Raw genomic sequence first — 22,501 nt, forward strand, 5'->3', positions numbered from 1 at the left:
TCGGCGTGAACAAGAGCCTTTAAATACGAGCGCGTCGGGGACGGACGGGGTTAGCGCAACGGGAACCTTGTGCGCGTTCCGTAAAGCTCGTGCTCCGGGCAGCCGGCTCGGCTCGGCATTAACGGATTTGCCAGCTGTGATCATCCAGCTGGCACCTGCAGCGCCCGCTCCGCTGAGCCTGGCGAGCTTCGCCGCTCCTCTTCCTCCTATCCTCTTCCTCATCTCCTCTCCTCTTCCTCAGATACAGCTCCTGGAAGCCTAATCCGATCAATGGCTCTGCCTGCGCCGGGCTCCATGACCTGGGCCCCGAAAGGAAGTCCGCGTGACATCTTCCCTAAGGGCCAGTGAGCAGTGTAGGGCCAATATATCACACACACACACACACACACACACACACACACACACACACACACACACACACACACAGTGTAGAGCCAATATATATATCACTCACACACACACATGCTACTTTATTAGGCACACCATGCTAGTACTGGGTTGGACCCCCTTTTGCCTTCAGAACTGCCTTAATTCTTCGTGGCAGATTCAACAAGGTACTGGAAACATTCCTCAGAGAGTCTGGTCCATATTGACATGATAGCATCACACAGTTGCTGCAGATTTGTCGGCTGCACATCCATGATGTGAATCTCCCGTTCCACCACATCCCAAAGGTGCTCTATTGGATTGAGATCTGGTGACTGTGGAGGCCATTAGAGTACAGTGAACTCATTGTCGTGTTCAAGAAACCAGTCTGAGATGATTCATGCTTTATGACATGGCGCGTTATCCTGCTGGAAGTAGCCATCAGAAGATGGGTACACTGTGGTCATAAAGGGATGGATATGGTCAGCAACAATACTCAGGTAGGCTGTGGCGTTGATACGATGCTCAATTGGTACTAATGGGCCCAATGTTTGCCAGGAAAATATCCCCCACACCGTTGCACCACCACCAGCACAAGCCTGAACCGTTGATACAAGGCAGGATGGATCCATGCTTTCATGTTGTTGGCGCCAAATTCTGACCCTATCATCCAAATGTTGCAGCAAAAATTGAGTCTCATCAGACCAGGCAACTTTTTCCCTATCTTCCATCGCCTCAGTTTCCTGTTCTTAGCTGACAGGAGTGGCACCCGGTGTGGTCTTCTGCTTCTGTAGCCCATCCACCTGAACGCACCAGTTGAAACGTCTGGTTATTTGAGTTACTGTTGCTATTCTATCAGCTCAAACCAGTCTGACCATTCTGTGTTTGCAGTCAGCTCCTCCTCCTTCAGTTACTCAGCCATCGCTCTTTTCTGCAAACGAGTCGTCTTTTCCCAAATTTTGCTTGCTCGTTTTCACTTCTGGAGGCCCTGCTGGGCTCCTGAGCTTTCTCGAGTGAAACGAGACACGTGCCTTAAAATCCTCAGCAGTGACGCCGTCTCTCTGAACCCAGCACAGCTGTGAGGGACAGGGAGCAGCACATGCTATCACCCGACGGCACGGGGCCAGTAAAACGGACATCGAACACGTTCACGCTGCTGCTGGACAATTTATGCCAGTAACAATGTTTCCACCATTACACCTTTTATGCTAACTGGTTGATGCTAGATTCTGTAAAGGCCGTTTAGAGGTCATTGGTTGGATTTTGCAATACCAATGATAGCAAATCTACATGTCAGAGCATGTAATAAATAAAACTACATGGTTACCCAGGACAGTATCAGCCGATTAACCTGCAATGCTAGGCTAATAACCTACGTGGGCAAACATGGGAGTCAGGTTTCATATTCTCACTGAGACAACTGTTGAGTTTTCACAAGGCTCTCTCTGCATCACAGAATTGCAAAACCTGCTAAGATTAGTTTTGCAAGACACTGGAACCTCAAAACCTCCAAAACAACGGTGATGTTCATAATTCCAGCTAAGGGTTTTTGGCAAAAACGTTAATCAACTGTGTTTGTAAATTTCAATCCAAATCAGAAATCAAAAGGTAAAGTTGTGCAAGTCAAAACTACATAATAGCAATCTTCTGGTTTGACAGGGAAAACCAATGAGCTCTGGAATTTAACTCTGTGCGATCAGGTTAAGGAGCCAAACCCCCCCCACCCTCAATTCCTCTGCACTGCAAGCACAATCAGACAATCCAAAATGGCCATATGACCATTATTAGTAAAGTCGAGTGTCATTCCTAGACTGCTTTCTGTGTTTTAAACCATATAATATCACCAAAATGTCAATCGTTTACCAGAAAACAGCAACAGTGGGCCCCTATCTCTACCCGAAAGAGGCTTTAAGAAACCCATTCCTGCTTTTTGGCATGTACTATTAATGTAATGTATCACTCATATAAACATTGACGTGTATATATATATGTATATACACATACATACATACATACATATATACATACATACATACATACACACACACACACACACACGTCAATGTTTATTGTAGTCGTGTGTGTACATATGTGTACACATATATAAAAGTGGACAAAAAACAATGTTGGACACTGGATATGTATGGACTTTGTGTTCAGCACCAGTTTTATACATGTTAAAAATATTCCAAAGGCTCACTCTAACTTTCCCCACATACTGTCAAATTTAAAAGCAGTTGATCGTATTCAGTCATAGTGCTTCATGTTAAAGTCATACGCGCCTTATATCACAGTACAACAGGGTCACAGTTACATGGGTCGCCACACAGGTGGGCCACAATCAAACTCGCTTTCAAGCCCTGCTTTAGGTAATGAACCCTAAATTACGCACAGGAATCGAATCAAAGCGTGAAGCGTGGACATGAAATATTGATAAATGGCGTGATTATTCACTCAGATGGCACGGGCGGCCTCTTTGATGTGTCCAGGTCCGCGTTCACATTACCATACTGAACCGCAACACAGCAAAAAACACGGCTAGCCAGCATCGCGTGCTAGCCCCGAATCAGTGAGGTATTACAACCCCGTGGGCCCCGACACCAGCACGCATTCGGCCTGCTACAGAAATTAATTATCTGGCTTGTAAAAAAAAAAAAAAAATGTTCAAAAATTTAAATGCAATTCATTTCTCCCTAAAGCTTTGAAGTAAATGAATGTGCGGGTTGCTGGAATGGGCAGAGGAGCCACGGGGCTGCTGGGGTGGGGGCCCCCGCCACTCCTCCACTCCTCCACTCTCCTCCGTCCAGGTGAAGCCTGCCCGAGCTGGTTAGGAGCTTTCCAGAATGAGGGGCCCCCGCCGACATCACGTCAGCTTTGCTGTCAGGATTTCAGGAGGATTATTATCTCGTACCCACGCTTCAAGTGCTTCAAAGCGTTTCGCAACCGGTGACAAGAGCGAGCAGGAAGATGGCTAAAATGGAGAGGGTGGGGGGGGGGGGGGTTTCCTTTCCTGGAGCTGGAGGAGAGAGCCATGCAGAAGTGAGAGGGGGAGCAGTCGGAAAGCTTTAGAGGGATTTAGTGCCAGAGCCAATTCAAATCGGGGATGGCGGGATGCGGCTGTTTACAACGCTGCCTTTCACCGCGCTAACGTGCGGTCTTCGGGAGAATTTAACGAAGTGAGCCGATTACGCGCGCCGCTCTCGGAAAAGGAGGTGTGGGGAAGGAAAGGAGAAGAAGAAGAAGAAAAAAAAAAACCCTCACGAAACAAAACAAAACAAAAAGGAACAGCTGGTGCGATAAAAGCGGGGCTCGCGTGGCGCCCAGCGAGACAGGTGCTCTACCTGCACACCTGAGATAGACGGCTTCCGCGCCGCCGATGCTAACGTCGCCACTGAGACGCGGCTCCTCTGAGAGGCCCGTCATGACGATCCCCCCTATTCCTGTGAAGTGACAGCAGTCTGAACAGACAAGCCAACCCCACAAATTATCCCGCCGCCATGGTCCGACTGTCGCACCGCAGGCAAAGCCCGACTGCAAACACGCGGCGTGCCTCCGGTGCGGGGCTCTGATCCCGTCGGCAAATGGCAATTTCTTGTAATGAGGTAAATATAAATAGCGAAGCATCTGACACACTAGGTTGAGCCCACTTGCTACGAGAAAGCACAGAGCAGGTCCACACAGTGTGTGTGTGTGTGTGTGTGTGGGGGGGGCTCCTAAAGTAGAATGTTTATTTATGATGATCGCTCAGTAATTAGCACTGGGTCGCTGTTAATCCTCACAGCCTGCGCCTGCCCTAAGCCAACAGAGGAGACTGACGCTACACAGACCACCCCCTCCTGTCCCACACTCATCCCTGGGGTAGAAACTTAACCATTTCAGCTCCCTCATATCAGGTGTTAAAGATCTTCCGAATGGAATCTGAGTAATTAACTAAGAATTAATATCAATGGCGCTGACTATCGATGTAGGATGGTAATCTGTGAACCCTCATTTTAATATTATACTAAATGTTTGCATTTTAAATGGAAGAGATACGGATGAGGAAAACACAGAAACATCTCCTCCGATCCAGGGCCCAGAAGTGCTCTGATATAACACATGGACGTGAAAGGCTTTCTGCTTGAAACAAAATGGAAATTGTGCCTTGGGAGTGTTATGAACCAATCTCCGACACAAATGAAAAGTGCAGGAAGTCTCCAGAATGGTAAACTGGACATTTGCTGTGTGATGTCATGTTAACCACGGCACTGGGAGGGAGTACAAACACCCTCTCTACACCCCCCTCCCAGAAAGGAGAATCAAATCTTCAGGCCTGGCACTGTGACCGTGAAGACCGTTCTGCTGTTAATACCCCCCGCGTTGTCCTCCATTTCGGCATCATTACGGACCTCGCACAACCACACATGCACCGGAATCAGTGGGAACAAAATGAATAAGCAAAAAAAAGCGATTCCTAGACGTTGGAGAGTGAGTGTTGCAGATGAAACTTGGTGACGTTGAACAGACAGGTTATCAAAGAGAGACACGTTCACCAAGGATGTCAACACAGCTTCAGGAATTCTGTCAGGATGGTAGACATGAAGACGTGATTGGTCTCTCAATTAATCCGAATTTTTAATTGTTGGAGGCTGACAAAGAAGCTGCATCATTGAAACCAGTGGTAAACCGTAACCAGCAGACAGACTGGTTACTGACGGCATGGCTAACGGGTTAGTCACATACCGTAGCTTCCTGGCCTTGAAAACATTTATCTAATCGATAATCTACTTGATTTAACAATGCACTTTGAATGGCTGATTTGAAAGATCTAGTCAATCTGGTTGATTTCTGCCCTGTTTGTCAGCAGCACAAAGGTCTTCAATAATCATGTTAGAGACAAATGGGCTCTCTATGGCCTTTTCATATTTCTTCATCAGTGTTTCAACAAATGCTTCTGAGAAGAAGCAAGGAACCTGACCGGAATAATAAAAAGAAGCCCAATTACCCTCTTCCTTTTGGTATGGCTACAGTACGACGTCGGCCTCTACTACGGCAGGCCGGGAGTAAGGGGTAAAAAGCAAATCTCGCCATTTGCCTGCTGCATACAGATGATAAGACCTCGGAGAGAGAGCGCGAGGGAGAAAAAAAAAGAGAGAGAGAGGGAGACAGAGAGAGAGGGAATAAGGGGGGGGGAGCAACTCAGAATCGCACATCTCGGAGAATGACGCTGGCTTCGTTTGCCAATAGGTGAATGTCTGTGAGGCTTTGCCTAAGGTTCTTTCTGCACGGCTGCACCTCACAGTGCAGAGCAAGCCCTTTCCGTTAAATGGAACTTTATTCGCTTTTTTTCACGCTCCCGATGTCAATCACGGCACGAACTGGGGAAGAACGCAGCGTGGTCCCGCGGCCCGTCCGAGAGCGAGAGAGCACTTCAGACCTCCAACTGCAGGGACACAATGGCCACAACCTCCCCCCCCTTTTCTTTTTTTTCTGTCCAGTCATTAGCGGAGAACAGATGGTTGAAGGCGGGACACGGGGACGTGACTTTGGCACCGGGCCCACACGCACATCCCACAAGTGAAGATATGTAAACAGTTTTAACTTGATCTCCGTGAAGGATGTGCTTACCGCGGGCACGACTTATTTCACTTTGCCGAAATAAATTATTGTCATGCGCATTTGGATAATGAGTCCTGTTTTACGAGCGAGTAAACTTGTAATATATCAGCTCCCCCTTATCAGGAGATTTAACTCTCTATATTGACCTCCAGAACAAATATGTCTTCAGTACAATAAGGCCACGGACACTTGTACTTACAGTAAATCAAGCTCTACAAAAGGAGGAGCATCTCTGGCAGGCAGCCGTCCTCTCTGTAATCGGCGTGCATGTACAGGGCTTGGAGCTCACCATCACCACCTTTATTTGTCTGAAATGCCAGACACTGGCAGTTTAAATGATATGGGACGAAAGGTCTTAGAAAGGCAGAATAGCTCAGAGCTTTCTCCTGCTGCACGGCAGTTAACAGTAAAAAAAAAAAAAAAAGGTGCGAGAGAGAGAGAGAGAGAGAGAGAGAGAGAGAGAGGGGCTTCTGGGAATTTATGCAGCGAGGAGGAGTCACGAGAATCAAACTGGGACCTCGACCTGTAAGCCATCGCCGCATTCATTTCCTGAAGTGTCACCAAAACATCATTTGAAAACGATTTTCCTCCCAGGGACAGGAGAACGACCTCGCGTGAGCGTTCTGCAAGCGTCCGCGTGAAGGCGGTGTGCGATCGGGAGCGGGGCGTGGGCAGGCGGCCGGGCCACTAACCCTCTTCTCTAGCTGGTCTATCTGGTCCCTGTAGAAGGCTTCCAATGCTTTCAGCTCAGTCTCCTTCGATTCCAGCTGTTTAGCCTGTGGAACAAATCAAAAACGTTTGGCTTAGTCAAAAAACGACTACAAACACTTTTGAAAATGTCATTGTGTGGCCTGTTTAAATGGCTGGAGAATGCGGAGCCTGAAATCTTTTGATTTTTGACATTTGATGACTTTGGGAATGGAGACAGGATGGATGGAGGTGGAGAAACAAGCTCCAGCAACACTGGAATAAACATATCAGCAATCAAACACACAATCATTACAGTGGTGTAGCTACAGTGGATATTAAAGGTCTGCCCATCCCTCTTAAAATGGCAGGTGAAAACGTCAAGATCAAGATAAAAGCAAAGGCAGGTTTTGGTTGGTTTATCTGAAGGTGCGATGCACGGCATACAGATACAGGGAAGAAAAACTCCCCGAACCCAGGAGTACAGCCACAGGGCAAAGGTCACAACAGCAGTCAAAAGGCCCCGGCTCAAAAAATGAAGAAAAGAAAAGAGAACTAAACCCAAAATAGCTCTTGCCTGACTCCTCCCTGAGAAAGATACCCTTACATATCCAATAATGAGAAGAGTGCTAATCACGCACTGGCTGATGAGTAACGATGCATGCTAGCCCTGAAGGCGATGCCAAGAAAGGTGTGAGCTACAACAGGTCTACATGGTGGAAAGGTGTGAGCTACAACAGGTCTACATGGTGGAAAGGTAACTAGGGCTGGACGATGTCTACCCTACACACCTGACGAGGGTTAGCAGGTCCCTCAGTAAAGATACTAGACATTTTTTATATACTTCCTTTTAGTCTTGTGTTGTACAATTGCTATTCAATTAATTGGTGTTAATCGAGCTCCTGGAATGAAAAGCTACATTTTTGGTTAAAAAAAAATATTTAATGAATTGAGTAAATTTAAATAAAGCATATTTTAGCATTTACTGTAAAAGGTTGTATGGATCAGCCCACTGAAGACTTGACAACCCTGTATAGACATTTTCAGCAGTTTTACAAGGTAGTGATGAATTATACATATAATTTTTTACATTAAAAGCAGAGGAAGGGATCATAGCATGCTGGGTTGTAAAGCTGCTAGTGTGTGTGTGTGTGTGTGTGTGTGTGTGTGTGTGTGTGTGTGTGTGTGTGTGTGTGTGTGTTGGGGGGGGGGATCATGATGCAGGCTCAACACCATGATATCAGTCAACCATCGTCCATCAGGCCAAACGTATCTCTCGAGTCAAAACTTTCGACTTCACTCTTATCAGGTGAAACATTACTCCACCTAGAAACCCCACCTGGTTACCCCACCTGGTAACCCCACCTGGTAACCCCACCTGGTTTGGGGAGACTGGATGTTTATTGAGCTCAGATGTTTTGTCCAGACCTCTGTTGCGACCCACCACCACACAGTTCAGACAAATCCTACAGACTGAACTTCATCTGGGATTAATCAGCCACTTTGATAGCAGGTGTATACAAACAGATGAAATGTGAGTTTGAATGTGAATTATAAAAAGGGTGTGAACACTAATGCCAGCCAGATATTTCACAATAAAGGCGACAGTCCTGACAGAGTTTCATCTTTATATAACACAAATGTGCCATTTTAACGGCATGTAAACATTTAATATCCACTGTAGTGCAGTAAAGCTCTTAATTTGGCCTTGTTGCCATAGTTGCTGGACAGTAGATCTGGGTGGCTGGTGTAGAGGTGTGAGGGTCAGACCTGGGTAATGACAGGAGGGCTGTGTGTGGACGCACTCCAAAACAAACACATGGTGTGAAATCACGGAAGACGCGAAAGCCACGACCCCAGGAGTGTGGAACCCATGAGGGTTTTAAGTGACCAATCTGAGGGTGACCGAAACGTGACAAAACAAAACACACTGACTTGACCACCCCCCCCCAACAAGGAGATTTTTTTTATGTAAATGTGACTTGACCATGTGAAAACAGACACGGTATGTATCCCCACACCTGTGCCAATAAACCATAACGGCAGTGTTTCTGCCATACCGAGTCTTCCTGCCCCGATTCCACATGCACAGCCAGGAGGATCCAGAAGCTACTGCAGTGGTACCCTGTGAAAGTGTGTGTACCACGTACTTAAACCCAGCAGTCTCTATTTACACACAGCTGTACAGATTTACACAATGGCAATATTCAAGTATATAATCAAGTACAAAAGCTACCGCTCACACGCAGATGCAAACAAGCTGAATAACTCTGTCGGTGAGTTTCACCGTCAGCAATGGACAAACCCTTCCCGTCACGGACGCCCAGACCTGCCTCCCTCTCTCACAGACCTCCCCTCTCTCTCTCGTGGACCCTCGCCCCCTCCACCCTCTTGGCAATCCTCTGCTTACCCTGCATATCTCTATATTGAGGTCAGCAGGAACACACACACACACACACACACACACACAGAACATGCACCCTGTGGTGCTGACCAAAAGAATGGAGCATGTGAATCAGCAGACACACAACGGAACGTGGCAAAGTACGACCCGGAATTACGGGTCGGCGTAATCGCGGCTTTCCCTGGGCCGCCCATCTGTGGCGTGCCCCACGTCTCCTACATCAACACGCACATCAGAGGCAATTTTCTAGCTGGGTGGCTCTGAAACTGCCACACGGCTTCCGAGCTATCGGGACTTAGCGGACGGGGGGAGGGGGGAAAAAAGAGAAAACACCGTGTTCGAAAGGGATCGCAGTATGACAGAATGAGAGAGAGAAGGGGGGAGAATGAGAGAGAGAGAGAGAGAGAAGAGGGGGAGAGAGGAAGAAAGAAAGAGGAGAGAGGCAGAGACAGAGAGGAAGAGAGAGAGAGATACAGACGTAGACAGACACAGAGAGAGAGAGAGAGAGAGAGAGAGAGAGAGAGAGAGAGACACACACACACACGGAGAAACACACACACACACACACACACACACACACACAGAGGGAGGCCAGGCTTACCCATGAATCCAGTTCCAGGGAGGGCTGGGGAAGCAGAGTGAGAGAGAGTAAGACATGGCAAACAAACACTGTACCACATCAACCTCACTGTACCACACTAACCACACTGTACCACACTGTACCACACCAACCTCACTGTACCACACTGTACCACACCAACCTCACTGTACCACACCAACCTCACTGTACCACACCAACCTCACTGTACCACACCAACCATACTGTACCACACCAACCATACTGTACCACACTGCACCACGCCGCACCACACTGTACCACACTGCACCACACTGTACCACGCCAACCACACTGTACCACGCCAACCACACTGTACCACGCCAACCACACTGTACCATACTGTACCACACTGCACCACGCCAACCACACTGCACCACACTGCACCACACTGCACCACACTGTACCACGCCAACCACACTGTACCACGCCGTACCTCACTGTACCACGCCGTACCTCACTGTACCACACCGTACCTCACTGTACCACACCGTACCTCACTGTACCACACCGTACCTCACTGTACCACACCGCACCACACTGTACCACACTGTACCACACTGTACCACACCAAACATACTGTATGACACCTACCACACCAACCACACTGCAGCACGCCAACCACACTGTACCACACCAACCACACTGTACCACACCAACCACACTGTACCACACCAACCACACTGTATGACACCTACCACACCAACCACACTGCAGCACACCAACCATACTGTACCACACCAACCACACTAACCATACTGTACCACACTGCACCACTCTGCACCACACCAACCACACTGTACCACGCCAACCACACTGCAGCACGCCAACCACACTGTACCACACCAACCACACCAACCACACTGTACCATACTGCACCACACTGCACCACACCAACCACACTGTACCACACCAAACATACTGTATGACACCTACCACACCAACCACACTGCAGCACGCCAACCACACTGTACCACACCAACCACACTGTACCACACCAACCACACTGTATGACACCTACCACACCAACCACACTGCAGCACACCAACCATACTGTACCACACCAACCACACTAACCATACTGCACCACACTGCACCACACTGTACCACACCAAACATACTGTATGACACCTACCACACCAACCACACTGCAGCACGCCAACCACACTGTACCACACCAACCACACTGTACCACACCAACCACACTGTATGACACCTACCACACTGTATGACACCTACCACACCAACCACACTGCAGCACACCAACCACACTAACCATACTGTACCATACTGCACCACACTGTACCACGCCAACCACACTGCAGCACGCCAACCACACTGCAGCACACCAACCACACTGTACCACACCAACCACACTGTACCACACCAACCACACCAACCACACTGCAGCACGCCAACCACACTGTACCACACCAACCACACTGTACCACACCAACCACACTGTACCACACCAAACATACTGTATGACACCTACCACACCAACCACACTGCAGCACACCAACCATACTGTACCACGCCAACCACACTGTACCACGCCAACCACACTGTACCACACCAACCACCGTGCACCACAACACTATCCACACTGCACTACATTAACCACAATGTGCTACACTAACCACACTACACCACAACACTAACCACACTGTGCCACACTAACCACAGTGCCACACTGAAGCTCACTAACCACAACACTAACCACACTGCACTACATTAACCACAATGTGCCAATGTGCTACACTAACCACACTACACCACAACACTAACCACACTGTGCCACACCAACCACAGTGCCACACTGAAGCTCACTAACCACAACACTAACCACACTGCAGCACACATAATTAGGATTATTATTACATAATTAGGATGATTATTATTAGGACAATACAGCTACAGTAATGTGGGTGTAGAAACACGGCTACAGTCCTACAGCCCTGATCAGCCACTGACCCTGTATGATCAAGAGCTTCATTAAAAACTGAGTGCATTATGAGCCTGTGTTGTTAATTTAAGGTAGCTAACCAGAGAGTCAACTCTCTATAGGAACTGGACTCTTAGTTGACCAAATAACACAGTTAACCATAAAAGTCCCACCAAAGTCAGTTCGCTGAAAGGAATCATGGGTACGGGACCGTTTCCTGTACTCGAGGCTACAGACCAGTTCGCAGGTTTAATTAATTAACGGGCTGATGGAAGGTGATGATGTCTGGCCGGAAGCTGGTGTCGGGCCGAGCGTCTGAGTCACGGTACACAGACAGACCAAGCGGTGACAACAGGGCCCGTTCTGCTTAGAAATACAGCAACCGGTTATTAACAGAAACCCTGGTGGGTAGATGACTTTGGCCTTTCGGACATTAATGTCATATGGGGAGATGCTTCATTTAATCATGGCGGAAGTTAAATTGACGCAAGAAAACCCTGGGTGCCATGATTCGACTGAAGTGACGACTTACAGGAAGCCAAGGACCTCTGCATCAAAGAAACCCAATCACACACTTACTCACAGTGCCTCTCTCTCTCTCTCTCACACACACACACACACACACACACACACACACACACACACACACACACACACACACACACACACACACACACACACACCTTTCACAAACCACCACAAAACAATCATTCTTTCAACAGTCTTTCACTGCACCTCACACACACTTTAACCCATACACACACACACACACACAGAATTAACATTCAGTCCCGTCTCCTGACTATGCCAGGTAAGTCATTTCTTTCTTTATTTGCCTCTAAGTCTCAGCTGTGACAAAGCTGATCTGATGGGTGTGCTGCTCTCTGTTTGGGATCTGTAGCAGGTAGATAATGGCCAAATAGCCACCGAGCATGAATTACACCCATACGTCTACAAATGAGTCGTGTTCTGCACCGCGCATTCCATAAAGAGCATTTTGTGTGCACGTGTAGGTGTGCGAGCGGAGGTCCGGCTGTGTGAGTGCAGGTACAGGTGCGTGAGTGCGGGTACAGATGTGCGAGCGCGGGTGCAGATACAGGTGCACGAGAGCGGGTACGGGTGCGCGAGAGCGGGTATGGGTGCGCGGGTACGGGTGCGTGAGAGCGGGTACGGGTGCGTGAGAGCGGGTATGGGTGTGCGGTTACAGGTGTGCGAGAGCAGGTACGGGTGCGCGAGAGCGGGTACGGGTGCGTGAGAGCGGGTACGGGTGCGCGAGAGCGGGTATGGGTGCGCGAGAGCGGGTATGGGTGTGCGTTTACAGGTGTGCGAGAGCGGGTACGGGTGCGTGAGAGCGGGTATGGGTGCGCGGGTATGGGTGTGCGGTTACAGGTGCGTGAGAGCTGGTATGGGTGTGCGAGAGCGGGTATGGGTGCGTGAGAGCGGGTATGGGTGCGTGAGAGCGGGTATGGGTGTGCGGTTACAGGTGCGTGAGAGCGGGTATGGGTGCGTGAGGGCGGGTATGGGTGTGCGGTTACAGGTGCGTGAGAGCGGGTATGGGTGTGCGGTTACAGGTGCGTGAGAGCGGGTATGGGTGCGTGTGAGCGGGTATGGGTGTGCGGTTACAGGTGCGCGAGAGCGGGTACGGGTGCGCGAGAGCGGGTATGGGTGTGCGGTTACAGGTGCGCGAGAGCAGGTACGGGTGCGCGAGAGCGGGCACGGGTGCGCGAGAGCGGGCACGGGTGCGCTAGGCTGTGCTAGGCTGTGTCCCGGAGTAGGGGGAGACACTGACAGGTGGACGTCAGATGGAGACGGAGGGAAGTCGGACTAGACGTGAGGTGAAGTGACAGAACCGACACCCGAGCGAGGATCCGCCTCCAATTAGCAGGTCGCCATGGACACGCTGGAGTTTATCGACTGGTGTACCGAGCGGATCACACTTAGCGGGTCACAACGCACTGACGCACATGCACACGCACGCGCGCACACACACACACACACACACACACACACACACACACACACACACACACACACACACACACACACACACACACACACACACACACACACACACACACACGGTGCCTCGGTCATGTCCTGCAGTGTCTGTTTACACTCCGCCCGCCCCTGCGACCCAGAGACGCTGCGTTACCATCTGATCCCGTGTCAGGGTCCTGCACCTTGTCCCGTGTGCGTTACCTCACGCGTTAACCACGTGAACCTCCTGGGCTGCACGATACGTTCTCGCTTAATAAAGTGCCCCGAAATGAACGTTCGTACGCGTCTGTTCGCACACGAGGGCTATCCGGTCACCAGGACGCTGGGAACCCAGGAACTGGGCAGAGATCAAGAGGCTGTTGGCCGCGTGGCCGCGTGGCCAACAGACTTAGAGTGCTCCTCCCCAGGAAGGACACCAAGACTCCCATGGAGATCCTCTCGCTGTGGGTTATCCCCTTTGTCCCCTGCCGGTGGGACGCGTGCCGTCCCCGGTCCTCACGCTCAGGAGGACGGCGAGCCTCTTCCCACTTGCCCTGTTGCGAACCGACGAGCCGGCTCCAGGAGAGACCGCGGCTCCGCTCGGAAAAATCCGACAGCCTCTCCCCGCCGCAACTTTGCACGTTCGTCGTAGGAATTGAAAGAGAATCTTCGCAGTATTTCATCGCCAAACGCGCAGGCAACAGCGGTGGACAAAAAATACACTTCACAGCTGACACCCAAAACGACATTACGCTTAACCGAGACACCTGAGGCAAACACTCGTAAGCACGTCGACAACAAGGCTCTAATCCCCCTCCTAATACCCTCTTATCCCGACCCCCCCATCAGGGCAGGAAGAGCAAGGGCCAGATCCCGGGACAGAAACCCCCGCCACGCTGGCGGAGATTACCTGGGCCCGGCCACACGGGGCTCGCAGAGCTCACTTCTCTTAATAGCTTTACATGCAGAGAGATGTCAAGCCTGAGATTACAATTACAGATAGAGCTCTATTGGCACTCCTGTGTTCTTCCACACTCTGCTTCTCTTTGCTTCAATCCTTTCTTTCACTCTTTCTCGCTTTCCTTTTCTCTCTCTCTCTCTCTCTCTCTCTCTCTCTACCCCTCCCCCTCTCTCTGCTGGATTAGTTGAAGCATGGAGGCTCTGTGATAAAGCACACAGGAAGAGCAGATAGGAAGTAAATAAATATGGTTCTGCAAGTGGAAAATGGGCTTGTGCCAATCGGAATTTTTTTAAAATAATAAATATGACATGAAACGAAGGTACGGGGAAAGCGAACGCAAGCGTGTCATTGGCTGAAGCAACATCCTAGACGCGGTCTGCATCCTAGACGGTCCTGCAACAACCCGCAACTCGTACAGATGCCATCAGGTCTGGTCTCCCCGTGCGTTTCGGCACCAGGGATTTTTGTTTTAGGAGTTTGTCGTATTCAGGAGCGAATCACAATGTGTTGATTTGAGTTTCACGCCCCTTAAAGGCCAAACGTCTCCACGCCTCAACAGCACGTGGGTCACAGGGGGGTTCGGTTTTAACCTAACGATCGCACGAGTCCCTGAGCCTGACCGTGCACATCTGTGAACGATTACCCCGTGCACGAGGACGTCTTCGGTAGGAGCCAGAGCTGCTTACGCTGCTGATCGTGGTGGGTGGGGTGTTCGGCGAAGAGTCGGGTTCTGCAGAGCGCACGGTCCGCTTGTGCATGCATGTAGGTGTGTGTCTGCGGGCTGTAACGGCAGCGGGTGTTTGCCCCGCGGGAGACAGAGCACGGACACAGAGATGGAGGAGCGCGCGTGAGACAGGAGGAGGGTGTAAGCACAGTGTGCAGGTAACTCACCCCCAACACACCCCTCCGCCATCCACACACCCCCCACCCCACCGCCTGCTTCCACACCCCACCACCCCCCTCTTGTCCCGGGACATCAATTATTTAGCCGACATCTCAAACCAGGTGGATGTCTAAAGTGCCGTTCCAAAGAAACTCAACTCTCTATATCTTTCTTTTTTTTTATGCTTCTTTCAAGTGTTTCTCACACACACACACACACACACACACACACACAGTGTTTGGAGCCCAGTGTTACCTACAGCACTCATGACTGTGAGCACCATCACGGCAGCAGAACTTGCTGTGTGACCGGACCAGCTCCAGGTCTCCTGCCATCGGCCGCCACACCACAGAGGGCACCTGTTTGGTCACGTCCACGGAGCGGAGCAATTAGCGCCCGCCTCGGAGCACCACCGGCCGGCCGACGATACCCCGCATCCACCGCTGCTCAAGACAGCAGGACCGGATACACGTCACGCGCTTCATCCTCCTGCTGGAGACACCGCCACCACGGGGGAGCAGGTGCCACCGAGACATGACCAACGCCTGGAGAAATGAGTGGGGAGAGGTGGGGGAGCACCGCTGACACCCGGTCACACCGCTGACACCCGGTCACACCGCTGACACACCGCTGACACCCGGTCACACCGCTGACACACCGCTGACACCCGGTCACACCGCTGACACCCGGTCACACCGCTGACACACCGCTGACACCCGGTCACACCGGTCACACCCGGTCACACCCGATCACACCGCTGACACCCGGTCACACCGCTGACACCCGGTCACACCGCTGACACCCGGTCACACCTCGGTCACACCGGGTTAAGTGGCTAGAAGCAACTCATCAACCAAATAACCAGCAGAATCACAGGAGGAGGGACCATTACACTGGGACACACATCCCAAAGCCAAGACGTCTGAACTCTGGATCTACGCCAGCGTGACAACACACACACACACACACACACACACACACACACACACAGAATTCAACAAATGTAACCCAGCAAAAAAAGATGATCCAAACAGATGGCTAAAGGGTGTTAGGCTGCCATCTAATGTACAAAGACTGCAACTGCACTAATAATTAAACACTTGCACCAAACACAGCTTAAGAATTGTGGCCAAAACAGACAGAGTCCAGACAAAGAGGCTCAATTTCTGTACTTGTAATTGTTTCCCTTATGGTTTCCTTTCTCTTTCCATTTCATTCAGCTACACAAACATGAAGATTAAGCATTTAGAAATCAAGACTACAAGGCCCGGACAAACCGGTGCCCCGTCTGTGGCGTGAGGAGCGACCCGAACCGTCAGGGCCTCAGAACCAGCCCGTCACACATGCCCTCACGGGTCGGGTAAAAGTGAAGGCGGCACGGGCCGTCTTCCTTAAACATGTCTGACACGCACGGGTAAGCTCGGAGCGGCCGCCGCTGGTTGGCGGCGTGAAATGGCGGTAATGAAAAGAGCCTTTTTAATGACAGAGTAGGAGGGAAACCTCGGCTTTATGCAAATGCTTCTTATCACCTCTTTTCGGCAACAGGGCAGAGAATGGCATTAATGTGTTTAATAGGGGGAAAAAGTCCCTATGGTCTCTCTCTCTCTCTCTCTCTCTCTCTCTCTCTCTCTCTCTCTCCCTCTCCCTCTCCCTCTCCCTCTCCCTCCACTACTCTCCTCTTTATCCCTCATTCTCTCACCGCCAGAAATTAATCTTGCAAAGGCTCGTCATTAAAAGTGAATATTCATGAAGGGCATCAAAACAAGGCTTAGCAGACAAAAGCGGGGTGTGGGGGGGGTGTGTGAGGGGGTGTGGGGGCGGGGGGGGGATGTGGGCGTGAGGGGCTGACAAAAGCCGAGTGCTACATTACCTCAAGGAAGGAGCTTGTGGGCTTCAGAGAGGGCACGCGAGTGGGAGTTACAGATTACTCGGTTCAATTAAACTCTGCGCTCTGTAGCAGACGCTGCCGAAATGGGCCCCCGCCACTCAGACAAGCCCAGCAACGGGCAGAGCAACAGTGGGTCGACGTGACGACGGGAGAGACGGCTACGCGTGCGCACGCAGACGCCAGGAAAACCAGCACCACTCCTTAAGGGTTTGGTACAGTTTAAACTGCTCGTGACAAAGCAACGTGAAAAATCACATTTAAGTGACACGCAGTGGTTCAGTGAAAATCACACATCGACGGATTGGAATCAATGACTTCAGCACAGTAAATCTCTGAAATTGTTATCGACGTTCAGGCAACAGTTTGCCTGATTCATAAGGGTCACGTGAATACAATAAGTAAGTCAGCAGGCAATTTGTAATTGCTTAAGTCCCCACAATATGGCAGTACCTTGGGAGTGGTGTGGACGTTAGCGTACAGACTGCAAACGCTACATGTTCGAGGCCATCTTCACCCGTTCCTCCTGACGTCGAGGTTCAACCCTGAACCCGTTGCTCTACGCCACGATTGAAACGTTCTCTCCCGTTTCACGTAACGTGTCTGGACACACAAATCTCTCAAGTTCGATGAAAATAAAAACTTTAAATCCTTCACATTTAATTGCTTTTTCCACAGTGTCAAAGCTGAATACCCTTCGCCGTGGTGTGTTGTCAGGCATGTACTAAAATATACATTGTTTTTTGTCCCTGGGAATTCTCGTGTTTGCCCTCTACGAGATGAAGAGTGATTCGATAATCTTTGTTGCATTTGACTGCATTGACAAGTTGTTGTTTTTGTTATTGTAAACAACAGGCCTCCTGTTGTTGGTACCCAACAAACGCACAATATCAAAAGTGAAAACACACAGAGATCATAGCTCTAAAATACCTCAGAGCGAACCAGAAAGAAACTACCTCGAAGACGACTTCTCAAATGTGCTTTTCGAGAAACGGTAAGAATATATAAAAAAAACAGAAACTTGTAACTGGCTCATCCGAGTGAAAATTAATTAATCCTCTGAAAATATATCCATAAACTGATACTGTCCAAATACTTTGGAACACAACACTGAGCATCACTAGTGCATCTTCTCTATAGTAACAGCCAGACGCCATATTTTATAGCCAACTGCAAATAACTCGACACTTCCGACACCATTGCTGTAGTCTGTAGTCTGTTAGAGTCAGTGACACTGTGTAAGCCGAGTCTTTGATAAACCTCTTACAGTGTGACCCGTCTTTAACCAAAGGTCAGGTTAGAGCATGTCGATTTTAATACACATTTACATGATAAGTGCATATAATGTTATATGAACACTGTATACTACAAAGAAAACAGAGTCAGTGCTGAACCGCAAGCTGAGGTAGGGGCTTCGCGGTCCTTCAGGAAGCACGTCCGCTTCCGAAAAACTACGAGAACTAGCATGAAGAACGTCCCTGGCCAGGCAGTCTACCTTCAGCAAAGTTCAGTGCTGGCACGGCGGACTGCAGCAGGTGGTGGTGTTCTGCCATCTGCTGTAGCCGCCGTCGTCTATCACGGTGCCAGGCGGTGAAGTGGGACCGGCCGCTCCAGAGAAGACGCTCGCACAGCCGCCCGGCCCTGGGTGACAGATTGTTTTACACCACTCCAGTCAACACTTGGCTTCGCTTGTGGTGATCTCGGGCTCGCACGCAGCTGCACGGCCGTGGACGGGAACCCCGTTTCATGAAGCTCCCGACGGGTTTTTCTTAGTCTGATGTTGCTTCCAGGTAGGAGCTGTGTAGCGAGTTGTCTGGAGTGAGAGACACAGCAGCAGACGTCTGCCGCTCTCGCGTGGCTACGCTCTGGGAGCGTTCGGCCTGGTCTGCCGCTCTGGGAGCGTTCGGCCTGGTCTGCCGCTCTGGGAGCGTTCAGCCTGGTCTGCTAAGTCGTTGCTGTTCCTGGACTCTTCCAGGGGTCTATGTCACGTGAACAGCACTTTTGATTGTTCAACCACACACTGATCACACACTTGTGGCAAAGATGCCACCAGTCACTCAAATCTTCAGTACAGGACTGCCAAAGCTCTCCCGCCAAAGTTCATCTAAGGACAGTTCTGGGCTACGTGCTTGAGTTCTTACACCCGTTAGCCAAGGGAGTGACTCAGAGACCTGAACTCAATGATTAGGAGAGGTGTAGTGACTAGTGTAAATACACATCACCTGTACCTTCATATTTCTTTAATAGACCCTTCATGAAAGCCACAGGAGTCATGGCACAGACGTGAAGAGAACAAGATATCACCATCAATCAGTTCAGAGTAACAGTCGTGTAGACGTGTGGAAGGTTGCAGAAGGATCAGTGCACGTCAGCTCGTCTAGGACTCCTGGGTCAGGTCAGCTTTGTTTTTATAATAATAATAAATAAATCCACACTTCCCCATAAAAAACATTTTCAAGGAAATAATCCTTTGTGGAAGAAACATTCAAAAACCTCTTTTTCACCTAAAATCTGTTGCGCTCAGTTTAAGTACCAAATTGTCTGTAATGCCAATAAAACTACACTGAAATTAAATGCATTTGTAAGAAACATGCATGTAGTGAAATTTTTTTGGTAAAACTGATTTGTATATCAATTTGATTACTATAAACAAATATTCACATGAATTCATACTGTAAATTATCCTAAAGATTTCTTGGATGTTTAGTATAAATAACAACCCAATCCAGTCAAAGAAAAACAGACAATTGGTGAGGCTTAAAATGTACATGGGTGGAACGTCAAGAGGGAGCTCAGAGCTCTAACCTTCAAAAACTAATGATTAAAAATAAATAAAGTATCTGGACTAGACCTTTAAGATTTTGCAAGGTCTCATAAATTTAATATCAATTTTGACATGATTTTTTTTCCCCCAAGAAAATCCATGCCGTGATCTGACAGGCGGAGGCGAGTTAGACCGGAACGTTCCCCAAGACGGTGGGAGCTCAATCTACAATACTCACCCAACACCAGCTCAGACGTCTTGAGCAAGACACCGGATGAAGCTCATATTTGGGTCCCACTTAATAACCAATACATCTTTACAACATAACTACCTCCAGTAAAGCACCTTTCAAGCAGATTCAAGTCCATTAATGTGGTTTTATAATTTACTCGCAGGTTGTCCGTCAGCTGCCCAGCTCACAGCCGTCGGTCCCCCGGACCAGCCTTACACGATGTTGTCTTTGCACGTGTGTGTGCTGCACGTGTGACTCACCAGCTGCGTGGCCTTCTCTGCCTCCTGTAACGTGTGCAGCTTCTCTCTCTGCATGGCCCTGCTCACGTCCTGCTTCACCGCCTCCCTCTCCTGACGCGCCATGCGGGCCAGCTCCTCCTGTATGGCGGCCTGCTCCTGTTCATGCCTGCGCCACAGAGGATGTAATGCACTATATGACCACAGGGTGTCAGTGTGGTTCAACGCACAAGCGGTGCCCTAATAAGAAAACTTTTATTCACACTGGAAAGAATATCGATGGTCAATTACATCAATTACAAGTGAAATCATGGACAGAACTAGTGAACCACCACACTGTGATGTACCTTCTCTTCAGATTCTCCATGTTCTCAGCAACTGTGGGCCCAGACTGAGGACTTTGCTGGAACGTTGAAGACCGAGCATGAGACACTAGAAAACAAAACAAAAAAAAAGTCACTAATAAAATCACATCATCACTTCAGTCTCATTTACTCTGCGACAGCAAAACAGCAGATGTGTTTTTACCCACATATACCCAGCAAATAGAAATTACCCGAGTTTTCATTCTGGTTTGTGGAGGTCTGACCGGCGTTCCTCATCCGTTGCAGGACCTCCTCGGAGAGCTGTGGACGAGAGCAGGACTGAGAGATGTGGCCCTCACCTCACGGGGTGAGCAATGGTGAAAAATCACGCCAGCATGACAGAAACGAAGTCTTTAGCCAGATGTGTTTATAGAAAAGCGTATTGTACAATACAATAAGTCCTTGAAGGTCTATACATACACACACACACAAACACATATATACATACACACACACACAAACACATATATACATACACACACACACACAAACACATATATACATACACACACACATATATATACACACACACACACACATATATACACACACACACACACACACATATATACACACACACACACATATATACACACACACACACACATATATACACACACACACACACATATATACACACACACACACACATATATATACACACACACACACAAACACACACATATATATAATATATACACATACACACATATATACACACACACACAAACACACACACATATATACATACACACACACACACACATATATACACACACACACATATATACACACACACACACATATATACACACACACACACACACACAAACACACACACACACACACACACACACACACACACCAGTGAACTTCATCACTACTCCAGTGCTGCGCCACTAACCCCCCTACTCCCACAGAACCCCCCGGACAGGCAGCCGGGTCCACGGCGGGTTGGTCCCGCAGCGTGTCCGGTGAGAGGTGGCGGAGCCGCCCACGGTACCTTTACTCCCCGCAGGACCCGCACCCTCTCGTCCTCGTCCAGGCCGAAAGACACCCTCCTGGTCGTGCTCTCCCCGGATCCCATGATCTCGTCGACCAGTCAGAGCACTTTATCACACGAACCGGTACCGAGATGCACTGTGTTAACTAACCCGAACCCGCCCGACCAGCGGCCATTCACCCACTTCTTCTAGCTGAGAGGGTTAGCGCTGACACTTACGGGCAGTCTAGTATCCTTCGATCTGATTGGATGCCAAGGTCGGGTAGTATCCTTTAATCTGATTGGATGTTGAGGTCACCAAAGTCTCCAATTAAATCGCATGACGTACCAGAGGCCGGCGCAGAGAATTGTGGGACTTGTGGTTCTTTTGTTGTAGCGTTGTCATGCTTAATTCTGCATGAGGTGATTAAAACTAATATGAAACCATCGGAAAGAAAAAAAACTAACATGAGGATAGTGTTGTTTTTTCACACATTTAACAGATGTTATTATTTAACGTTATTTAATGTTATTGAATATAATATAAGGTAAGCATACAACTGTTTACTGTATATGTAGTTGTTACAAGGCGTTAATAGC

At 49.3% G+C, this 22,501-nt stretch overlaps 1 protein-coding gene across 5 annotated transcripts in view; it reads right to left on the reverse strand.

The window, feature by feature from the left end:
- chchd6a (coiled-coil-helix-coiled-coil-helix domain containing 6a) overlaps positions 1 to 22,157 on the reverse strand; it is a 52,524-nt gene extending 30,367 nt beyond the window's left edge. For 2 of the 5 annotated variants that reach the window (XM_076984172.1, XM_076984173.1), the window contains exons 1-6: positions 21,923 to 22,157; positions 21,111 to 21,180; positions 20,902 to 20,986; positions 20,579 to 20,723; positions 9,657 to 9,680; positions 6,657 to 6,740 (exon numbers count right to left, since the gene is read on the reverse strand). In XM_076984172.1, the coding sequence (XP_076840287.1) occupies positions 6,657 to 6,740; positions 9,657 to 9,680; positions 20,579 to 20,723; positions 20,902 to 20,986; positions 21,111 to 21,180; positions 21,923 to 22,006 (492 nt within the window). In that variant the 5' untranslated portion in view covers positions 22,007 to 22,157. The remainder of the gene's footprint in view (positions 1 to 6,656; positions 6,741 to 9,656; positions 9,681 to 20,578; positions 20,724 to 20,901; positions 20,987 to 21,110; positions 21,181 to 21,922) is intronic. The other 3 variants (XM_076984174.1, XM_076984175.1, XM_076984176.1) reach the window with 3 other exon arrangements.
- Between the last annotated feature and the right edge of the window lie 344 nt (positions 22,158 to 22,501).

This window comes from Brachyhypopomus gauderio, chromosome 21, assembly GCF_052324685.1.
Source record: "Brachyhypopomus gauderio isolate BG-103 chromosome 21, BGAUD_0.2, whole genome shotgun sequence".
Classification (NCBI taxonomy): Eukaryota; Metazoa; Chordata; class Actinopteri; order Gymnotiformes; family Hypopomidae; genus Brachyhypopomus; species Brachyhypopomus gauderio.